The 20,922-nt window shown below is 53.0% G+C and overlaps 1 protein-coding gene across 3 annotated transcripts in view; it reads left to right on the top strand.

Moving 5' to 3' along the window:
• The window catches only part of ARID3B (AT-rich interaction domain 3B), a 115,933-nt gene extending 97,534 nt beyond the window's left edge, over nucleotides 1-18,399 (top strand). For all 3 annotated transcript variants that reach the window (XM_059180380.1, XM_059180381.1, XM_059180382.1), the window contains 5 exons: nucleotides 10,497-10,680; nucleotides 11,756-12,033; nucleotides 12,139-12,393; nucleotides 13,797-13,895; nucleotides 15,950-18,399. In XM_059180380.1, coding sequence (XP_059036363.1) covers nucleotides 10,497-10,680; nucleotides 11,756-12,033; nucleotides 12,139-12,393; nucleotides 13,797-13,895; nucleotides 15,950-16,113 — 980 coding nt within the window. In that variant the 3' untranslated portion in view covers nucleotides 16,114-18,399. The remainder of the gene's footprint in view (nucleotides 1-10,496; nucleotides 10,681-11,755; nucleotides 12,034-12,138; nucleotides 12,394-13,796; nucleotides 13,896-15,949) is intronic.
• The last annotated feature ends 2,523 nt before the right edge of the window (nucleotides 18,400-20,922 follow it).

Raw genomic sequence — 20,922 nt, 5'->3', positions numbered from 1 at the left:
GGTACTGCCAGACTGCTGTTGAGTGTATTTCTGAGTGACCCCAAAGTGGGAGTAAGGGACTCCCTTTGATCGCCGCGACAGATCTTGTTCTGTCCTCAGCACATAAGCTAGGTATTTCACTGTTTGCTGGCATCACCCATAGGAACAGAGGAGTCCATTTTGCTATTTGTTAGTTATCCGAATACGAGTTTTCTCAGCCTCAGCATATTTACTTTGGGGACTGGACAGTCCTTTGTTGTAGGGACACCTCCCAGTCGTGATAACCCAGAATATCTCTAGATAGAGTAAATGTCCCCTGGAGGACAAAGTCACACCCATCCCCCACCCCCCATTAAGAACCACTACTATGGAAGGATGGGAAAGAGGATGAAGGTCTAAAATTTACTTTGGAGAGATATTCTTTCTGGAAATCATCTTCCCTCCACCCCAGTAGCAGGACCCGAGGGCAGCGGGGGCCTGTGCCGAGCAGTATCACCAGCGCTCCTCCCATGGCTGAGTGCCAGAGGAGTGGGTGTGGGGACCCTGTCCTGGGCTGCAGCACAGGGGAGGCCTCTGAGAGGAAATGCACTTCCAGTAGGAGGTACCAGGAGTGGGGGACCCACCCAGGCGGCGGCAGAAGCATGGTTGCCCGTGGCCCAGGCCCAGCTGGCAGAACCGTTGTCTGTGGCCTGGCTGAGTCAGCTGGCACCCCACTGTGGAGAGCCGTGTTTGGCCAAGAAGTTAGCACTAGTCTGTGCCCATAGAATACGGCGATTGTTGCCAATGCTGGGCCTTCTGGAAGCATGCTGTGGCAAACAGTGTGTGTGCGCGCACACACACATGCAGTAGAGAGGGGAGAGGGAGGCACCGAGGCAGGGCTGGAGGGGGGTTCCTTTAAACCGGAGGGGATCTCTTCCCTGGAAACCCACATCTAATGGTCTAGCTTAGAGGGGGCGCTCAAGAGGGCTGTGAGCAGATCAAAGTTGTACTCCTGGGAAGTTTGCTGTCTTTGGTCTTCACACAGTGGTGAGCTCAAGGGCCCCTGGACATGGGTGATTGATTCTTCACCCCTGAATCAGAGTGTCTGCGGCACTCAGGAGCCAGATGTCATTAGTTGGGTCCGAGGAAAAGCCTCAGAGATGCCGGTAGCAGGCCAGCAACAACTCCTCCACAGCCAATGGGAAGGAGAAACGTAGATTTCACAGGAGCCACTGAAAACAGCCTGAGTTTCAGAGGCCTGGTGACTCCTGCCTGGGCCAGGAGTGGGGTTGGGCAGCTTTGACACTGCAGGCTGCACCGTAGAGGAAGACAACAGGGCTCGGAGGCAGTGGTCGGAAGGCTGCCCCAGCGGCCGCAGCTGCAGGTGATAAAATGGCTGTCCAGTGGGAGAGGGCCAGGCCGTAACTGCTGCTTTGTGCAGGGTCTCCTTCGCTTGTTAATGTGTTTGAGTGAATTGACTGCAACAGATGGGCCTTTCGGCTCCAGGCACCTTGGTTTCTGGGCCAGACCAGGGTGACTCCCACCCTGATGACTGCCGCCCCACTAGCAGAGCAAGCTGCCCTAGAAGGAGCCTGAGAAGAGGCCCAGGCACACCCCTTGGGGAGGCAGATAGCCAGGGAGAGTGCTGTGGACTGGGTACAAAGCTGGGTTCACATCCCCCCACCCAAATCTCCATGATCTGGAGCAAATCCTGCTTCTGGGGACCACAGTTTCCTTATATGTAAAATGAGAGGGTTCAATTAGAATTAATCTGGAAATTTCTTCCAAGTTCTGTATTACATCCATGACTGTGTCTTTTGAGCTTCCAACAGATAACGAGCCACCCTCGACCAAAAAGAGAAGAGAAGCCCCTCTAGCAATTCTATCCAAACAGTTATGTATAAACCATACCAAGGACCCCCAAGACCAAGTGCTTCTCCCCTTTCCTTGTCTAAGCCACACTGAACTAAACTAGTTGGTTTTGCTTCTCCTCCTCCCCACCCCCTGTTGCTCTGGAAAGATTGGTGAGATTTCAGAGTTCTGATGCCCCTTCTGGCTTCCCTTTAGCTGTGTGTGCACACGCACACATGTGTGTATGGAAAATACACACACGTTTCTTTGCCAAAAATAAAGCCAAACTATTGTAAATAAAATTCTCTGGCTAATTAAATTGACTGTGGATGGTTTCTGAGATATCATTCTGTGATAAATTCTCCAGGGGGCAATCTAGGTAGGCCAGAGGGGGACTAATTTGGAAGTCTGATAAGCAGAGGCTTATAAACAATTCCATTCTTCATCAGTGAGGAAGAAAAGCTTGTTTTCTTGTTTCCTAGGCCATGAAACAGAAAGAAATTGATTTCGCCGTTATTTTTAATATCCTTTGTACTTTAGAGATCCCTGTCAACCCATTTTCCAATCCCCTCCCCACAGCTCCAGCTCTAAAGGGGTAGAGAGAGCAAAGTTCACCAGGTTAAGGGACTAGACTAAGGCCACAGAGCCAATTTAGCATTTGTCCCCTAACTCCTGGGCAAGTGCTCTTTCCCTCTTCTGCCCTTGAGAAACTGGTCCCATAGTGCCAGCAGCTCCGTCACTTCCTGTTTGGACAGTGGGCAGCCTTGTCTCTCCTTGAGCCTTCTGAGCCCTGCGGAGAATGCTGGTCTGCCTCCACAGTGGGGTGTCCAGTAGGGTCTGCCAGCATCTGGCCGATTAACACAGATGTAGAACTCTTCATGGAAGAGGAGTCTTCATCTCAGGGTGAGGCCTAGCTCTCAGGGAAGGGCAGATGTGACTGTTCACAGTGGCGTGGAGGCTGCCATCTGTCAGGCAGGATGGGGTTGGGGCAGGGGCATAAGCGGCGGAAGCTCTGACACGTCGTGCGTGCACCCAGAGCACCTTCTCCTTGCCCCAGCTGGACACACCAGTGAATGAACTGCCTAGTGACACAGAGGACAAGTCTTGTCAAGACCTCACCCAGAGAGCTGCCCTCCTTCCCCCACTAGTTCTTTTCAAGGCTGCAAACTGACCTTGGTTTTCCCAAATGGATTGTTGGATCTGTTCTTGATGTGTATATACAAAGAATTTACTGTGGGAAAAGGGTTTGGTCTGCCCCAAAGTGCAATTTGAGTGTTTTTCCTTCTGTTGTGTGCTTATCTATCCATCTCAGGCAAGGAAACGTCCATGACATATATTGCTTTGCCTTTTGGTGGAGGCAGTTTCTCATATATTCTTTGTATCTTGAAGTAAATGGTCTGTGCCATGGACATTCTTCCTGATAGACTAAAATATGTTGGCTTTGTCAGATGAAATAGGCTTTGGGGCTTCATTTTCAAACTTTATCCCCAAATGAAAGTCTAAAATGCAAATCTTTGTCTCACAATTAGCCTTTGTCTGAGGCTAGGTCTTTTTCTCTCCCCAGGTGTTCCAACTACTATTACTTTTTTTATTATACTTTTTTCTTTTTTTCCACTTGTAATAGTCATTTAATACTCTATATCTGTTCAGTTATCCATGATAACAGAAGGGATCCTAGTTTTTGGAAGACATGATTAATTTGAAGAGCCCAATTTTGTCATTAAATTCAGCCTCTTTGGCATCAAATCTTTTTTTTTTTTTTTTTAATTTTTAAGATTTTATTTATTTGAGAGAGAAAGAGAGCATGAGCTGGGGAGAGGGGCAGAGGGAGAGGAAGGGGAGAAGCAGATCCCTCACTGTGCCGGGATCCCAGGATGGGGCTCAATCCCAGGACCCCAAGATCATGACCTGAGCCACCCAGGTGCCCTCCTCCCCCACCCCCCCCCGCACTCTTTTATTGATACTTTGATACTTTCAGCGCTTGGTAAAACGGAGTTGATAGTTTTGCCTTCTTTGTTCCAGGTGAACTAATATTTAGTACCTCAGGGTTGGTGCCAAAAAGTCTAAAGGAAGGCTTTGGTTACACTTAGACTTGTGGTGAAGCTAGTGCTGTGGTTTGACAATAGAGGACAGCCATGTACTCCCTAGGCCTGCTGGGTTGTTGTAGCTTTCCTAGCACACTATCCTAGGCCCTTGAGTTGTGCCTTTCCCCATCAACTTTTTGCCACCACTCCTGGAGACACTAGCCAGGTCTATTGATCAGCAGCAGTCAAAGCAGAAAAAAACCCAGTGGTTCACCTCCTCCTAACTCCTTGGCCAACTTCTCTGTACAGGGTTGGTTTTTGTTTGTTTTAAGACTTAAGATCTTAAGATTTAAGATTTTATTTAATTGACAGAGATCACAAGTAGGTGGTGGTGGGGCAGGCTCCCACTGAGCAGATAGCCCAATGCAGGGCTCGATCCCAAGACCCTGGAATCATGACCTGAGCCGAACGAAGGCAGAGGCTTTAACCCACTGAGCCACCCAGGCGCCCCTGAACAGAGTTTTTAAGCAAGGAGACAACACAGCCCTAATCTTCATTTGATTACTAGCCATAGGAGAACACAGTGTTTAACATTGACCTTCACCTAAAGCAATTAGTCTGAGCTAGAGTATCATGAAGAGTGAGGAGTTTAAAGGGAACCTCTCAGGTTGTGGTACAGCCAGTGCTCCCACGCATGGCTGCTAGGAGTATAAATGGGCACGAGCACTTTGGAAATGTACTTGGAAGGATTTACTACAGCTAAACACAGGCCGACTCTGATACCCAGCGACTCCACTGCTGGGCATATACGCAACAGAAGTGAATGCTGCGTTCACTGAAAAACGTCTCAGGAGTCTTCAGAGCAGTACTGTTTGTTAGAGCCCAAACTGGAAAGAACCCCAGTGTCCCTCAGCGGTGGATGGACAAACGGTGGCACAGTCCTGTAGGGAATTGTGCACGCAATAAAGAGGAATGAACTGCTGCTTTCACAGACCTAATGTTGAACAAAAGAAGCCAGACACAAGAGAGGAGATCCGCCATGGTTACAAGTACACAAAGTTGAAAAAAATCACCTGTGGTGATACAGGTCAGGAAAAGGGCTGTCGCCTAGGAGGGAAGAGGTGGGAGATGCATTTTGATTGGGTGGGGGCATGAGAATTTCTTGCAGCACTGGAGACCTGGTGTATTTTGATCTGAGGAGTGGTTATGGTTATAGGGGTGTCCGCAGAAGCCAGCAAGCTGTGACCTTCAGCTTCGTGCTCTGTAGCAGGTATCTGTCAGACCTGCTCCGTGGGAAATCAGAGGCAGAAGGCTTCAAGACACCTGTCAGCGCAAACTGGGGTATTGGGCCTCTTGCCTCTGCTCTGCTCATGGAGCAGTCGACTACACTCCACTGCACTGCACGCTGCCTGACGCGACTGCCCAGTTTCCTAGTGTGAGGTATTTTGTACGTAAACAGGAGGAAAATTACCAGTCATTTCTCTGCCTGTTCCTGGGCAGCAAGACCAGAGCAGGGCAAGAATTAATATGAAGAGGAATGGACAGGAAGCCTGTCTGTGCGCATTCCCTGCTTCACATGGGTCTTAACTCTTCCAGGCTCTCCACTCAGCTGCCCAGCTCTCTTGACAGACAGTGGAAATGATTAATGATCTTTTTTAAAGCCAAGAAAAAGCAGCGAGGGTCATTGGCAGGGCCATGTCCTGGGTCCTGGGCCCTCACCCCTGATCAGTGGGCAGGAAGGCAGCTGTGTGACTCTGTCTGGGGTCCGTGCCCCCAGTTGCGTCTGGTCTCATTGGAATGGGCCTATTCTCTGCGGTGGGGAGGAAGTCACCCTCCCTCCCACACTCCTGCCATCTCCCATCTTTGCCTCCATTGCCCAAGGAGGCCATCTACTCCGTCTGCCTTCACCCCTGCCCTAGCTCTGCAGTCTGAGCGGCAGGAAGGAGAGCAAAGTGCCAGGGAGCAGGATTTTTTTTTGTTTGGCTTCATCTGGCTGGAAACTTCTGATGACAGCTTTGGCCTTGCAAGTGCCAGTGCCCTGCGGCATTCCCACCACCCAAGGGTTAAAGTCCCAGGAGCCCCATAGCTTCACTATGAGGGTCCCTGGCCCTCATAAAAGCCTTTTCTACACTGTCCCTCGGGCTGCCTCAGGCTCCCTGGCTGAAATCTGATAAGGGCGCTCTTTGTTGGAACTGTCAGTCTCTTTTATTGAGGAGGGAACTAGAGACCAGTGGCATTTCTTGGGGTACAGATAAGGCCCTGGATTTCTGTCAGAAGGAGCATGATTAATTACCCTCTATCCTAGCTCCCGCTTTGATAGCAGTGACTGACAGTACGCAGGCGGCCGCCATCAGGTGCTCACACACCGCCCCACTCCCCAGGCACGATGGGGGACAGAAACTCAGCCTCCTGCTGCGCCAACACCAGTGACCCACAGAGCGTGTTCTGCAGTGGCTGCTTGCCTCCTTCCTGGTTCTTCGCAGGTGGCTTTTGCATTTATTGGGGACAGAAAACTGTCACCTCTCAGATGAAGAGCCTCCTTAGAGGAAGATGCAGTCGAGCCCAGAGAGTAGGCCAGAGACACTCTTCTTCCCTCAGGGTTGGGGAAAGAGGCCTACTGTGGCCACACAGCGGCCTTCCTAGGATAAGTTTCTAAACTGTCCATTTCAAGATCACTTGGCAACATTATTCCATAATTCAGGCAAGCTCCTAAAACCAAGTCCCCTTCCCTTCAGTAATAATCATGACTATCAGTTTTTGTTTTAAGTTTTTATTCATAGACTCATGGGACTGAAAGTCATCTAGTCCAAATTCCTCATTTCACAGATGGGGAAACTGAGAGCTGAATGTGTCGATCCCTCATCCCTAACCCCCTGTATGATATATTGGTTCCCTTTCTTGTTCAGAAGGTAAACTCAGCTTTTAAAAGTCCTCCTCTGCCTGCCCCCACCCCTTTCATAGCTGAGTCTCCTTGGGACAAAGGAGATGGGTGCCAGGTCCGTTAGGCACAGAGCAGACTATAGACAGACTGGCCTGAGGATCCAGCCTCTTTCTTGGTTGTCAGAATTGAAGCCAGGGCAAGTTTTGTATCTGGATTTTCTGGGTAATGTGAGAAAACCATACCATCATCTTGAGTTAGCACTCAGAACAGTCTCGACTTTGTTTCTGACATCCCCCCGGGGGCCTCCTGCCCTGGGAGCTATTTTTAGAAGTTCTGCAGAGGGCCAGGTTCTGGGAAGAACACGCCCAGTCTCCTTATCCACTGATCTCTGAACCAGGGTGCCTGGCTGGACCACAGAGCGGGACTGTGGGGGCCACCACCTGGTGCCATGTACCCCAGACCTGTGCTTTCTCCCCAGAGGGGCTGGGAAGAAGTCACTGTTGGTTAGATTTATAGCTTTGACTTAAAATGCCACTTTCTGAAACCTTCCTTGTCTTCTCAGCCCCCCTACCTGCCTGTTTCCCCCTCCTGAAGCAGTTCTCAGCCTTATGCAGTCACATTCTATGACTATAAAAAGGGGCATATTTTTTTTTTTCATGAAATTTCTACAGCTAAAACATTATGATCTTTCAGAGAAGCCACCTCAGATAACTAGACAGTCCAGTGATTACTCAGAGTAAATGTATAATTCCTCTCTAGGGACTTGCCTCCACAGGCAGTGTAAGCCACACCTGAGAACCTCTCACAACTCATCTTCAAATAAAATCCGTATAAACAGCCTGGTCACTTCCTGTTCTCCTGACTTCCTTCCAAGAATGACCATTTCTAAACGTAAAATACACCCTTTATGTTTGAAGGTTTACCACCATTGGAGATTCTAATGAAAATAACGCCAACTCAGAAGGCCATTTGCAAATGGATTTCCAAAACCGCACTGTAGCTGGTTCTCCAAGGTGATTGTTCTGGAGAAAGCGGTCGGCTGGGCAAGCCCCTGCCTGGTGCTTACACACGCAGCCGCACCCATCCGGGTCTGGCACAGACCCGGCCGCATTCCGCTCTTTAACCCCTGCTTTCCTCTTCTCTTCCACCCCACTGAGTGCAGTCGTAGATTCTTTACCTTCTTGAGGACCCCCAGCTCTCCATCCATTCTGCTGCTGCTGGTCCACTTTGCGTGGGACTTGGCCACAAAGAGTTTACGCACACTGGGCCTCTGTACCCCCAGGCTCTTTACTAAGGGTCGTGACCCTAATGAACCTGCTGGGACCTGAGAGGAGAAGGGGACTTCTGCTCAGGGCTGTCAGCCTCAGACACGTGATGCTGGGGACAGGTCTGGTGGGCACACTGCCAGCACAACAGACATGCAACTGAGGGTCCCCGTTGGGTAACCCATAGCTGGTTGTTTTGACTTTGAGAAACACCTTCTTTTTCCATGTGCACGGCAGTTTAATCTATTAAACACTCTAATACTTAAGGAGTGGTGAAGGAGAAGCAGTCTCTGTCTGCCTTCACAGAGGTTGCAGTCCTCCTGGAATGCCTGGTGAAGGTACGTGAGACAGAGACTAATCACCTGATGAGCTCGTAGGGCTTGTAGTAAGAAGTCTGAGAGAAGAAATCCCTCCAAACTGGGGTAGTTAGAAGATTCTTCCTGAAGGCCAGTGTGGAGAGGATTTGAGCAGAGGCAGGTCACGTGAGGCTTGATGAGGGAGAGCACAAAGCAGAGAGTGGAGTAGAAATGAGCCTGGTTTGGGGAGGGTCGTGAGGAGACCGAGCTAGAGAGTGAGAGAGCGCGTCATCAGGATGCTTGAAACACTTCAAAGGCAGTCATTCAAGGGGTGTGTGGGACCCGGGTGATGAGACTGGGTAGGCGTCAGGGTCTGTGGGTGTGGAGCAGGAGAGTGAGTGTTGTCGTGGCTGCAGTGCGCACGTAGAGTACGTGGGTAAGAGGCCGCCATGGGTGGAAAGGAGGGGCTGGCTTTGGGGATAACGGTGGGCTCAGGGTGAACGTTCTGACTTGGAAGTGAACAGGTCACCCTGAAGATGTCCTAGAAGTTTCTGGAAATGGGAGGGGACCTTGAGAGTGGTCTTCCAGAGTCTCCAGGTGGTGCCATGAGGATGTGACCTGGCCTGGGCCGTGAGTGTGCTCGGGCAGACGGGCCTCCCACAGGAGGCAGACCTTAGCCCTGTCCTGCCAGGAGACCAGCTCTGCCACACCAGGCTCTCGTGTTTATGTCAGGAATTCATTTTATCGTCCAGAGCAGCACAGGGAAGAGAAGTTAACCAACACAAGCTGTGTGTCCTGGCCATGTACTCACAGTATCTCCTAGTTTGCCTGTACCTTTGGGTCTAACACTGTGACCCCTTTGTGTTTGAGCCTCTGAGGACCAGCTGACCAAGACAGAGTTCTGGAGGACCTGCTGCTCCCTCCTCACACTTAGAAAAGAGGTCAGGTGCTGCCACAGAGGTCCGTTCCCCCTCCCCCCCACCCCCCGCCGTGTTCCTGCTGCTTGCTCTTCTTGGGACCCTTTGCTCCTTGCTCCGTTCCCTCACGTGAATTACCCTGTGAAAGAGCTGTACTAAGCCCGCATTTCAGGGCTGGGAAGAAAATACCATTCCATGACCAGAAAGAAAGAAGCAGGAGGAACTGAGACAAACCGCACTTCTCGAAAATCAAGCTGGCTTACCGGCCTCCAGTTAGTCAGTGAGGCCTCAGCAAGACCAGGGCGGTGGGAGGGGGCTGAGGCCCAGAGGAGCAGCCTGTGTGCAGTACAAGGAGTTTGTCATCAAAAGGCAACAAGTCTCAAACCCTGCCCCGGCCGGTGACCCTTCCCTGTGGAATTCTCCCCTCTGACCTCTGGATCATTAATCCTGAGGCTGCCAAATGACAGTCATCCATCACGCCTCCTGCCGAGCATCCCAGTGGCCTGTGAAAGGGCCCCGGGCCCGCCCTCCCTGCCGTCCCCTGGTGCTCATTAGTGGGCCTTCCTGCCTGGTGCCAGGCTTCCTAATCAAGTCCCCGGCTCCTCTCACTTCCCTTCGGGGCCAGTGTCGGAAGCCACTCTGACCCTCCCTCTTTCAGAGGCCAGGGAGGGATGGAGCGGTTAGTGGGGAGAGAGTCGTTCAGTGGCTTTTCATCCCCTGGAGACATGGTGTCCAGCAGCTCCTTTGACTCGGTGGAGACAAGGGAGAGAAAACATTTCTCTGTCCTGCTACAGGAGAGGAGGAAGCAGGCGGTATGCAAATGAAAACACTGTTACACTGTGTACACTGTTAAAAGGGCGCCAGAGCTGTGCATGTGGGGGCGGGGGCGGTGGAAGGTGTGGGGTACGGCGCAGAGCAGCATCTTCTGAAGGCCCCAGAGGAGTGTGAGTTACCACATCATTAGGAAAGAATATGGACTCATCCTGCTAGTAAAAAAAAAACCCAAAAAACAAAGCAAAACCCCACAACAACTCAACTTTGAAGCCATCTAGTGCAGCCCCGTTATTTACAGATGGGAAGACAGAGCCAGAGAGGCTCACAAAGCCTGTGAGTTGGACCTGTGTTTCTGCTCATCCCAAGGAGAACTGGCAGCTAGTCTGATAGCTTCCAGCTTTGGGAATTTGAGTCCGATTAAAGCAGATTCATGACCATATTTCCAACTCCGCAAAAGCTGGGCACATGCATATGTCTTCTTTCTCTGCTTGATGACACAACACTTTTTTTCTCTATTTGGACAATCCCAGGGACCCCCATCAACCGAATCCCCATCATGGCCAAGCAGATCCTGGACCTGTATATGCTGTATAAGCTGGTGACAGAGAAGGGGGGCCTGGTGGAGATCATCAACAAGAAGATCTGGCGGGAGATCACCAAAGGCCTGAACCTGCCCACATCAATCACCAGCGCCGCCTTTACCCTGAGGACCCAGTGAGTGGCTGGGGCCCTAGGGAAAGGAAGCTGATCTGGAAGAAAGGGGATGTTTTAACCTAGAGGAGAGGAAGGAAGGAAATTCCACTGTACAGAGGGCAAGATGGGAGGAATTCTCAACGTAGCCAGGAGCTTTCTGAGACGAATCCCTTTCTAGACCTGGGAGATCATGAGAGCCACCATTTCCCAAGTGTCTCCCTAGGCTACTTTGCTATTTTATTTCTTTCAGACCTCACCATCAACCCTGTGAGATAGGTGTTATCTCATTTTTCAGGAAACAGAAACAGAGTCTCAGAGTTTAGAAGGTTTGATCAAGGCCATACCAACTAGTAGTGGTAGAACTGAGATTCCCCCGTGGGCTTCTGGCCCTGTAGCCACTCTTTCCAGGACATTGTTTCTGATGAGACACCTCAGCCCTAAGCCTAGCCCCTCCTACCCAACACTCCGCCTGCCCAGCAACAGAGGACCTGGGATTTGGACCTATTTTCATCATCATCTGAGTTAATTATGGGGGTCATAGGAGCAAGGGAACCAAGAGTAGCATCAGAGAGTAAGGGCCGAGGGGAATCCATTCACTGCATCATACTGGGTGTTGCTCTCTGGAGACTAAGGAATGAGCATCAGTGAGGCAGTACGCTAGAAAGAAGGGCTCCTTCTCTCAAGGTTCTTGGATAGAGAAGTGCTTCTTACGATATGTGATGCAAAGAAGGACAGGAAACATTGCTCCTACCTGACCTGGTTGACTCAGAATGGTGAGGGCATCTAGGAGCCAGGAAGACATTGCAAAAACGTGTCTAAACAGCACCTAAAATGGTGCCCAAACAAACAGAAAACGGGAGTGAAGATGTCCTTTCTTTCTTTTAAAGAACAATTTCCTCCAGTTGGAGCAGAGTTTTGGTACAGTGTTGAGTAGCAGCTGGAAGGGCCTGGGACAGGGCATCCGGCCACCCTGGACCTTCTCTTCTGCCAAGTGACCCTGTGTCCCAGAGGCCTGTCCCACAGAGCCATAAACTTAAACTGGGTGGCCTCTGGTACCATTCTGGATTATTCTCCTCCCTTCCTTCCTTCCCTCCAGGTACATGAAGTATCTCTATGCCTATGAGTGTGAGAAGAAAGCTTTGAGCTCCCCGGCCGAGCTCCAGGCAGCCATTGACGGCAACCGGAGGGAGGGCCGGCGGCCTAGCTACAGCTCCTCCCTCCTTGGCTACTCGCCCGCTGCCGCCGCCGCCACTGCTGGGGCCCCTGCCCTTCTCTCCCCACCCAAGATCCGCTTCCCCATCCTCGGGCTGGGTTCCAGTAGTGGTGCCAACGCCAGCAGCCCTCGGATATCCCCAGCAGCCACTCTCAGGAAAGGTCTGCAGGGCCCGGGGGGAGGAGGGTGGGCAGGGCGGGAGTGGCAGAGCCCACTGTCAGGTGGGGAAGAGGGTTGTGAATTTGTGAATCTGGTGCCTTTGCCAGGTGATGGAGTCCCGGTGACGACAGTGCCCGTGCCAAATCGCCTGGCTGTGCCCGTGAGCTTGGCAGGCCAGCAGGCCGGTACCCGGACGGCCACACTGGAGCAGCTGCGGGAGCGGCTGGAGTCAGGGGAACCCCCCGAGAAGAAGGCACCCCGGCTGTCAGAGGAGGAGCAACGCCTGGTGCAGCAGGCCTTCCAGCGCAGCCTGTTCACCATGGCACGGCAGTTGCCCATGAAGATCAGGATCAACGGCAGGGGTGAGCGCTGGGCCCCAAGCAGGGCCTCCGCCGTTCTGGGTGCCGACATGGGCTCCCCTGAGGGGCCCGTTTACCTCCCAGAACCATCTTAGGGCCAGAAAGCCACATGGGGCTTCTGTGGCCACTGGGACCTCAGCTCACCAAGCTGACCAGAAATTGCCTCAGGCAGCACCCTGTTCTCCAGCCAAAAAAGGAGTTCTAGGAGGAGGAGGGGCCAGAGGCCCTCAGGGACAGCTGCTGTGCTTCTCTTCCTCACTAGCCTTTTGATCTGTCCAAATGAAAGGGCTTAGCCTTCCCCTGCAGTGCCTCCCCGGATGTAGATCTGGGCTGTGGGCAGAAGGCAGCATCTCCACAAGGAGGCCAAGTGCCTCAGGCCAGGTTGCCTGTGATCCTCCGAACCATGGGGAAAGAGGAAATACAAGTTTGGCAGCATCGTTGACATCCTTCCCTTCCCCTCCTCATTTTTCAAGTGCCCTGCCTTCTCCTCTCCAGAATCACACACTCCATGCCCCTTGTTCCTCCTTTCTCCCCCCAACCCCATGCACATTTTCTTTGCTATTCTTGCCCTTGATTCTATCGCAGAACAAACTTGAGCAAGCACGTGATGGGAAGAAGTCAGGTGTGGAGGGAGCTGTGCGTATTTGCTGGCACTCCCTGACCCCTGTCCCCAGCTGAGGTGCAGAAGGGCGCTGGCAGCAACAGCTCCGCTCTGTTCCCTCCCCTCTCAGGGCTGGTGCCTCTGGTGCTGCAGCAGTCAGACACGAAAAATAGCTCATTTGGAAGAATTCTTGGCTGCATGGTGAAAGGGCAGAGTCTGGGGTGAGCCAGGCAGAGGCCCTGGGTGCCAGCACCTGCAGCTTTGTACAGATGGTCAGGTTGAAATGCGTTATAGGTGCCAGCCCCACACTGGGTAGGCAGACCCACTCCTTGAGGACCCAGCCCACTTAAGGAGAGGAGGAGGAGGAAAGGCAGGTTCTCCAAGGTAGTGACTAGGTCTTCCTCATCTCCGTTTCCCCAGCCCGATGGGTAGTGGGTGCTTAGTTAGGGTGACCAAATCACGTTGAAAGTGTTAGTGTACAGCTGGGAGCTGGGTCAGTGTCTTACTGCCTGCAATCCCTTCCCTTGGACCCCAGAGGAGTAGGGGAGTAAGTGTCTCAGCCAAGAACGGAGAAAGCAAGTGATAGGCCATTGGCAAGCTTGGGTTCTCTTGCCAGATCTGACCCTCAGGAGAAGGTTGTAAGGATGCTTTCTGGATGTGGGAGGCCTCGGCCAGCGTGGCCGAGGAACAGCGGGCTCTGAGTGTGGTTGAAGCAGCCCCTGTGTATAGCCCCTGTCCAATGCGGAGAGGACACCGCAGTGCTAGGAGGCCTGACCAGGCCTGCTGTCTCCCTTGCCCCCAGCAGAAGACAGATCGGAGGCCTCGGCTGCAGCACTGAACCTGGCCACAGGCAGCATCGGGAGCATCAACATGTCTGTGGACATCGATGGCACCACCTACGCAGGTAAGGCTCTCGGAGCTGTCATGGGGGCCACGGAATGGTGGCCCTGGCTGGCCCTGCTTATCACGCTCCCATCTGAACCCTTTTAGGGCTAGCTTTCTTATATGTAGTCTCAAGGCTTAAATGGTTTTTCCAGCCTAGGAGAAGCTGAGGGTTGCTAATGGGATGACAGGTTCTCCCCCAACCAGCTTTAACAGAACCATAGAAACCCTCCGTCTGACCCTTTTGACCAATGGCTGGCTCGTTAATTGCAACTGTCCTTGAGTGTGAAGCTCTGTAATTTACTCCGTCCCCTTTCCCCAAATATCATGTCCTGAGCCACCTCCGCCACTGCTGTCAGGGTCCTGTGACGCCTCGCTCTCCTCTAACTAGCTCTAGCCCGCTCTCCCTGAACACCGCCTGTTGTTCCCTTTGTTCACAACTGACCAAGGGCTGACAGGCAGGCGGAGGAATCTGAGTGTGGCTGAAGCAGCCCCTGTGTATAGGATCCCACCCAGTCCTTCCCAGTTGTCCCTCTCAGTCTAGTTGGGCAGTGGTTTATTTGTTGGCTGGTGGGTTTAGCACCTCCACCAGGTCTTTGCAGTTGCTAGAAACCAGCCCTTTCCCCAGCCCCATGTCTTTGGTTTAGGTGTGCGTTTGGGAACGAGCCCGCCGACTCCTGCTACGAGCAGCTTGATGGGTGGGCCAGGGGAGCCCAGGCCTGCTGGCCTTGTGTTAGATGGCGGGCCCGGGACATGCCCCATGGAGGGTCTTAAAGCTGCACCTTCCATCACCCTGGGGCATTTCCTCAGTAAGTGCTCTGTCCTTTGAATGCTCCTCTTCTGAGCTGGGTGCAGGGCGCCCGTGGAGCGCCGCACTTAAGGCCTCATGCTCTGGCTGGCTCTCTGCTGGGCCACTGGCTCTGGGCCTTGGCGCTGCAGCCCAGGAATGGCCAGAGTTCCTGGAGGGCAGCCTGCAGAGACGCAGTAAGGCCAGTCAGATGGGGAAGGCCTCTGCCTGACATGGGGGGCCCCTTGAGGAGACCAGGCAAGCCAGCAGGCAAGACCTAGGTGTCCTTTGCCATCTGGTGGTGGTCGATGGTCTAGGAGTCTGGGAGGCTGTGAGTGGGTCCACGGAGAAAGCAGGGAAGAAGGGGATCTGTGTCTGGAGCTAATAATGCTGTCATCCTCTCTCAGGAGAAAGGAGGGAATAAATGCCTCCTTCTCTCAGAACGGGGAGCAGTCAGAAGAGAGCTGAAGGTTTCCCAGCCCTCACCTGCCTCAACCCCTGGTCCCCTGTTCCCACCTGTGCCCTTTGTCAGTGGATGTGCAAGTTGCACTGGCCAGGAACCAGGAAGTTGTCCCCGAAGGCCCCCAGAGCCGCTTGGACCCTGCTACTCTGCTCTCTGCCCCCTCTTGCTGCCTCGCACCCCACTGCCCCGGTTTGGGCCTCTCCCCGCTGTTGGAGTAGCTTCCTGGCAGGCCCCAATTCCTCCCAGCCCCACAGAGAGCATTTTAAAACACAGATCTCATCATGTCCCTCTTCTAAAAACCCTCAGGGGCATCCCTATCACCAAGGTGCAGGGTGAGACCCTTCCCCCAAGAGGCATACAGGCCTTCTGTCTCTGTGGCCTCCCCAGCGGGCACTCGCCTTCTGCACCCCTCCTCCTGCTCATGAGTCCCTGCTGCCAGGCAGCCTCCCCGCCACAGCCCTGCCTGGCCTCTGCTCTGCCTGGCATGACAGCCGTTCCTCTGACCATGCTTTCTGCCATCCCAGGCACGCTCTCCTCCTCCGGAGCCTTTCCTGACTAGCTAGGCCTTGCCTTCTGAGCCCTGCTCTTGGTTCCTTCCATCCCCATCTCACTGCACCCACACGGCACTGGGGACATATCCTCAAAAACATGGCTTACCTCTCTGCCCCCTGGCCGGCCCTGGAGCACCTGAAGGGGGAAGGTGGAAGGCATGCGGGACTTGGTCGGAGGCACAGGGTGCGGAGGGGCGCACACCTGCGGGGCCAGAGCGCACAGGCCCCATGTCTCCTCAGCTGCTCACACTCACTACCCCCCACCGCCCCTGCAGGTGTGCTGTTCGCCCAGAAGCCTGTGGTCCACCTGATCGCGGGGCCCACCCCCCAGAGCGTGGGTGGCAGCGCCAGCGGCAGCAGCAGCTCTCACTGCTCACCAAGTCCTACCTCGTCCCGGGGCACCCCCAGCGCCGAGCCCTCCACCAGCTGGTCCCTCTGAGGGGCAGGACCCAGCTCCCCATGCCCCACTCTCCTGTCGAGAGTGAAGGAGGTTGATGCACAGAATTTACCTCATCTCACGGAGCCCATGTCAAACACCATTTGGCCAGACTAGAGTTTGGACGTGTCCGTCTATCCAGGCTTCGTTCAGGTCCTGCTGTACTCTGGGGACAGGGAGAGGCTGCAGGGGCAGGACAGGGCAGCGTTGTCCAATCAGGGATCGTCCTGGAGAACCGGGCGGGGTCTGCCGGCATCCAGCTTCCTTCCTCCTTGGTTCCCAGGCCACCTCCCGTCCCGGGCACGGTGTATCGACAATCTGTAAGCCGGCACAGGGCTGGAGGCCCTCCACAGCCCTTCCCCTTTAATTTATTGCCCTTCCCCTTCCCTCTGTCATGACCCCAGGGTCACTGGCCTCTTCCCTTGCTCAGTCCTCCGATCTTTAACTCCCATATGGGGCTGTGAGAGCCGAAGACCATGCCTTTGTGGCCCTTCACTCCTGAGCATGGGATGGGGCCCTCCTAAACTGCCTTCCCTACCATGTTTGGTTCCAGGGGTGTGGGTCCCTCAAATTCAAGTCTTGAGACAGTTCTCAGGGCCCTATACTCCCCTTTTAGTGGTCCCAGGAAGGGGCACACGAGGGCAGTCCTCAAGGTCCAGGGCTTACTGGGTACCTGCTGAGGGAGAAGCAGAGCCACAGGGGGCTGCCCAGGCAGGCCCTGGCACCCGTTTCACACTGACCCTTTTCTGGCCCTCCCAGACCTCACGCCTTCACTCACCCTTGTTGGCCAGCTCTCCCAAGAACAGCCCACTTGTCCCTTGGGCCCTCCCTTCTCATGGGGTCACCTCAGCCCCAGCATCCCCAGACCTGCTGATGTCAGGTTCATTGAAATACCTCAGATTTGTAATTGTTGATGTTCTTCAGGAAGTATTTGCATCTCTGAAATCCTTTTTATATGTGTTTTGCTGACTTTTTTGTTTTTAATTTTTATTGTTGTTATTGTAGCACCAAAGAAATGAAAGCAGATTACCCCCAAAGCCGAGCAAACATTTGGTACCCCAGCCCCTCCAGCCCTTTGCTAAGACCCCAGTGAGGAGGCGGGGAGGCAGGCAGGAGAGATGACTCAGGGATCACAGTGGTGGGGAAGGCAGTGGAATAAGAGGCCTGTGCTCTCAAAGGTTGGGTCCTGAGACCACACAGTTCGGGAGATGGCCCCTGACCCATTTCATGCTAGAGCAGGGCTTGTCCCACACCCCTCCCTGGCTCCCCAGGATGGGGACAGAATGGTTGCCCTTCACTCAGCATTCCCATCTCAGGGTAGGGGCAGGACAGAGAGGCTGAGCCGCCCCAGGGGATAAGGGGATGCTCTTGGAAGAGGGGAGAACTCCGTCGTCCTCTGGGACCCTGGGCTGGAGCAGGCTGCTCCGGTGTTGGAAAGATGACTGATTGCCACGCAAGGCTCGCCTCTCTTTGAGTAGGCCCTGCAGAGCTCCTGGAACACCACCCACTGTAACGTCATCAGGCTCTGGTGGTGACAGGCCACGCCGCCTGCAGGAGCCCTCGCATGACTAGCATTCTGCCCTATGAAAGGAAAGGGAAATCAAAAGCTTGAGCACAAAACAGCTACCTCAGCCTGGTGAGCCGCAGCTCTGCTGGACTGCCATCTTCTCGCCCCTTCCCCGGCCTTCCACGCACTCGCTTTCCCACACACACTCTCACACAGCCCTGCCGCTGAGGCCTGACCCTCTTCTGGCCTCAGGAGCCTTCCCACCTTACCCACTCTGGTGGGCAGAGAAGGGCCTCTGGGATCTGGTGCCATGAAGGAGCCCAGTTGGCTGGCGCTGGGCCCACCTGAAAGTGTCGCAGCATTTGGCCAGTTTGTCTTTCTCAGGGGTTTGGTCACGAAGGATGGACTCTTCCCAGCCAGAGGATGCGAGGACAGCATACTGAGGCTTTCTGGTCATTAGATCCTCTCCCCTTCCCCAGGCAGCTTGAAAGCCCAAGAGTGGGGATGCCAGCAGGTGTCCCAGGAGCAGGGACCCTGGCAAGAGAAGCTTTCCCGGAAGGCCTCAGGGCAGGCCGTGGGCCAGGACTGCTCCGGCCCCTCCCCTCCCCTCCCTGTCTCTCTGTACTCTGGCCAGGAAAATGTGCTAGCACATGGGTAGCCTAGGCAGTGATAAATACCTCAGATGTCCTCTTGCAGCAAGTGTCTGTATATGTGGTGGTTATTTTCTATCCTACATGTTCTCGAATGTTTATATTTCAATAAACCTCTACCTCTTCACACAAGCAGGTCTCTCGGGTGCTTTCTGTGACTGTCCAAGACGAGGGCAGCAAGACCCCAGAATGCTCAGCCCTTTTTTCTGCCATGAGGCACATCCTGTGGCTACAGCTCAGTGTCGGTGCAACCAAAAGAAGTGGGGAGGGAGGGAAAGCATGGGGGATCTCTAACTGCCCTCCTCCGCAACAATGCATACCCCACCTGTCCGTGCAGCCCTCTGAGGCAGAGGGGGACCTCTTTGCCATTTGGAAGTACTAGCAAATGCGGGAGACACTGGGATAGCCTCGAGCCTCTCTCGCTGATTTCTAAAGACCTTTTGAAAGAAATGATGAGTCCTTTAGTGTTTTGTTTTGTTTTTTAAGATTTTATTTATTGATTTGAGTGAGAGAGAGAGCAGAAGTTGGAGAAAGATGGAGAAGCAGACTGCCCGCAGAGCAGGGAGCCCAACTTGGGGCTCAAATCTGAGCACCCCAGGATCACGCTTAACCAACTGAGCAACCCAGGCAGGTGCCTTTTTAGTGCTTTTTAAAAAAAGTAATCTCTACACCCAGCGTGGGGCTCAGACCCACAACCCTGAGATCAAGAGTTGTCTGCTCAACCGACTGAGCCAGCCAGGCACTCCAGTTCTCTAATAACTGGTAACCAGTAGTTGGTATCACACCTGACAGCTTCCTGTGACACCGCAGGGAACTGCCACGTGGAGCCGCAGTGGGCCTAGCCTACAAGGGCACAGAGATGAGGAGAAGCAGAGTCCAGAGACCTCCGAGGTGGAAACAGTGCACATGACTGCAGGGGTGGAGGTGCTGAGGGAGAAAGTGGCAGATGAGTAAGGCTCCTGACAGACCTGGAGAACCTAGAAGAGCAAGGCAGCAGGCCACTGCAGTTCTGTCCCATTTCAAGTTAACAAGAAAAAAGAGTATCTCAAACTCAAATTAGCCCCTCCAAAACACTACTGAAAGATACTGGTATTTAAAATGGCAAACTGGGGGCGCCTGGGTGGCTCAGTGGATTAAGGCCTCTGCCTTCAGCTCGGGTCGTGATCCAATTTGGCTCTGGGATCGAGCCCCGCATCTGGCTCTCTGCTCCGCAGGAGGCCTGCTTCCTCCTCTCTCTCTCTCTCTCTCTCTCTCTGCCTACTTGCGATCTTTCTCTGTCAAATAAATAAATAAAATCTTTTTAAAAATAAAAATAAATAAATAAAATGGCAAACTGGGGCTGGGAGGGTGGGAGATGCCTAGGTGGTTAAGCATCTGCCTTCAGCTCAGGTCGTCATCTCAGGGTCCTGGGATTGAGCCCAACCTTGGGCTCCCTGCTCAGCGAGGAGTCTGCTTCTCCCTCTCCTGCCTGCCACTCAGCCTGTTTATGCTTTCTCTCTCTCATCAAATAATATCTTTTTTAAAAATTCAAAAGATTTTTAAATAAAATGACAGACTGGGAGAAGGTGCAACACAAAGTGTGTATGTGTGTGTGTGTGTGTGTGTGTGTGTGTGTAAATGCTTACTGTTAAGTTAATGGCTTAGTCTTTAAGCATCTGCCTTTGGCTCAGGTCATGATCCCAGGGTTCTGGGATGGAGCCCGGCATCTGGCTCCCTACTAAGCAAGCCTACTTCTCCCTCTGCCTGCTGTTCCCCCTGCTGTGCTCTCTCTGTCAAATAAAATCATTTAAAAGGGGGGTGGAGTGGGCAAAAAGAAGGGCTGGGGAGAGGGGGCAAAGTCATGAACAGGTGTTTTTTAGAAGAGGAAATAAAAATGCCTGGACTTCATTGTGATCAAGGAAATCCACAGAAAACCATTCCATGCCATCAGATTGGCACAAACTTTAGTTTTACAGTACCGGGTCTTGGCAAGGATGGGGAGTAATGGAAACTCTTACAGACTGCCAGGGAGTGTAAATTAGTCTAACCACTTTGGAAAACACTTTAGCATTACCTAGTGAAGTGACACATGCCCAGCAATTCTGCTCCTAGTTTTATACCCCAAAGGAACTACAAGGGTGCCCCAGGAGCCCTGACAGCAAATTTCTGAAGACGTGTGTGCTGTTTAAATTCTTTGAATGAGGGGTGCCTGGGTGGCTCAGTAGATTAAACATCTGCCTTCGGCTTGGATCATGATCCCAGGGTCCTGGCATTGAGCCCCACATCAGGCTCCTTGCTCAGTGGGGAGTCTGCTTCTCCTTCACCCTTTCCCCTGGCTTGTGCTGTCTCTGTCTCTGTCTGTTCTCTGTCTTAAATAAATAAAATCTATAAAAAATAAAAAAGCTGTTTGCATGAATTAACTACTTGGATCCTCTACACATTTATGAGATGGGACTATTGTTCCCATTTTACAGAGCAGGAGACTGAGATGCGGAGAAGTTGAGTAACTAGCGTGAGGTCCTTTAGCTCCTGAGAACTTGTAGAGGGGTTATAATTCAGTGGCGACAGCGCCCAGAGCCTGCCCTCCCAGGAACGGCTAAGCATTCTATACACATTGTCACATTTCCACTCCACCCACAACCTTATGAGGCAGTGAGTTTGTTCACTTTACAGATG

Source organism: Mustela lutreola, chromosome 7 (assembly GCF_030435805.1).
Source record: "Mustela lutreola isolate mMusLut2 chromosome 7, mMusLut2.pri, whole genome shotgun sequence".
NCBI lineage: Eukaryota > Metazoa > Chordata > Mammalia > Carnivora > Mustelidae > Mustela > Mustela lutreola.
The sequence above is the reverse complement of the archived record's forward strand: the minus strand, read 5'-3'. Positions and strand labels throughout refer to the sequence as shown.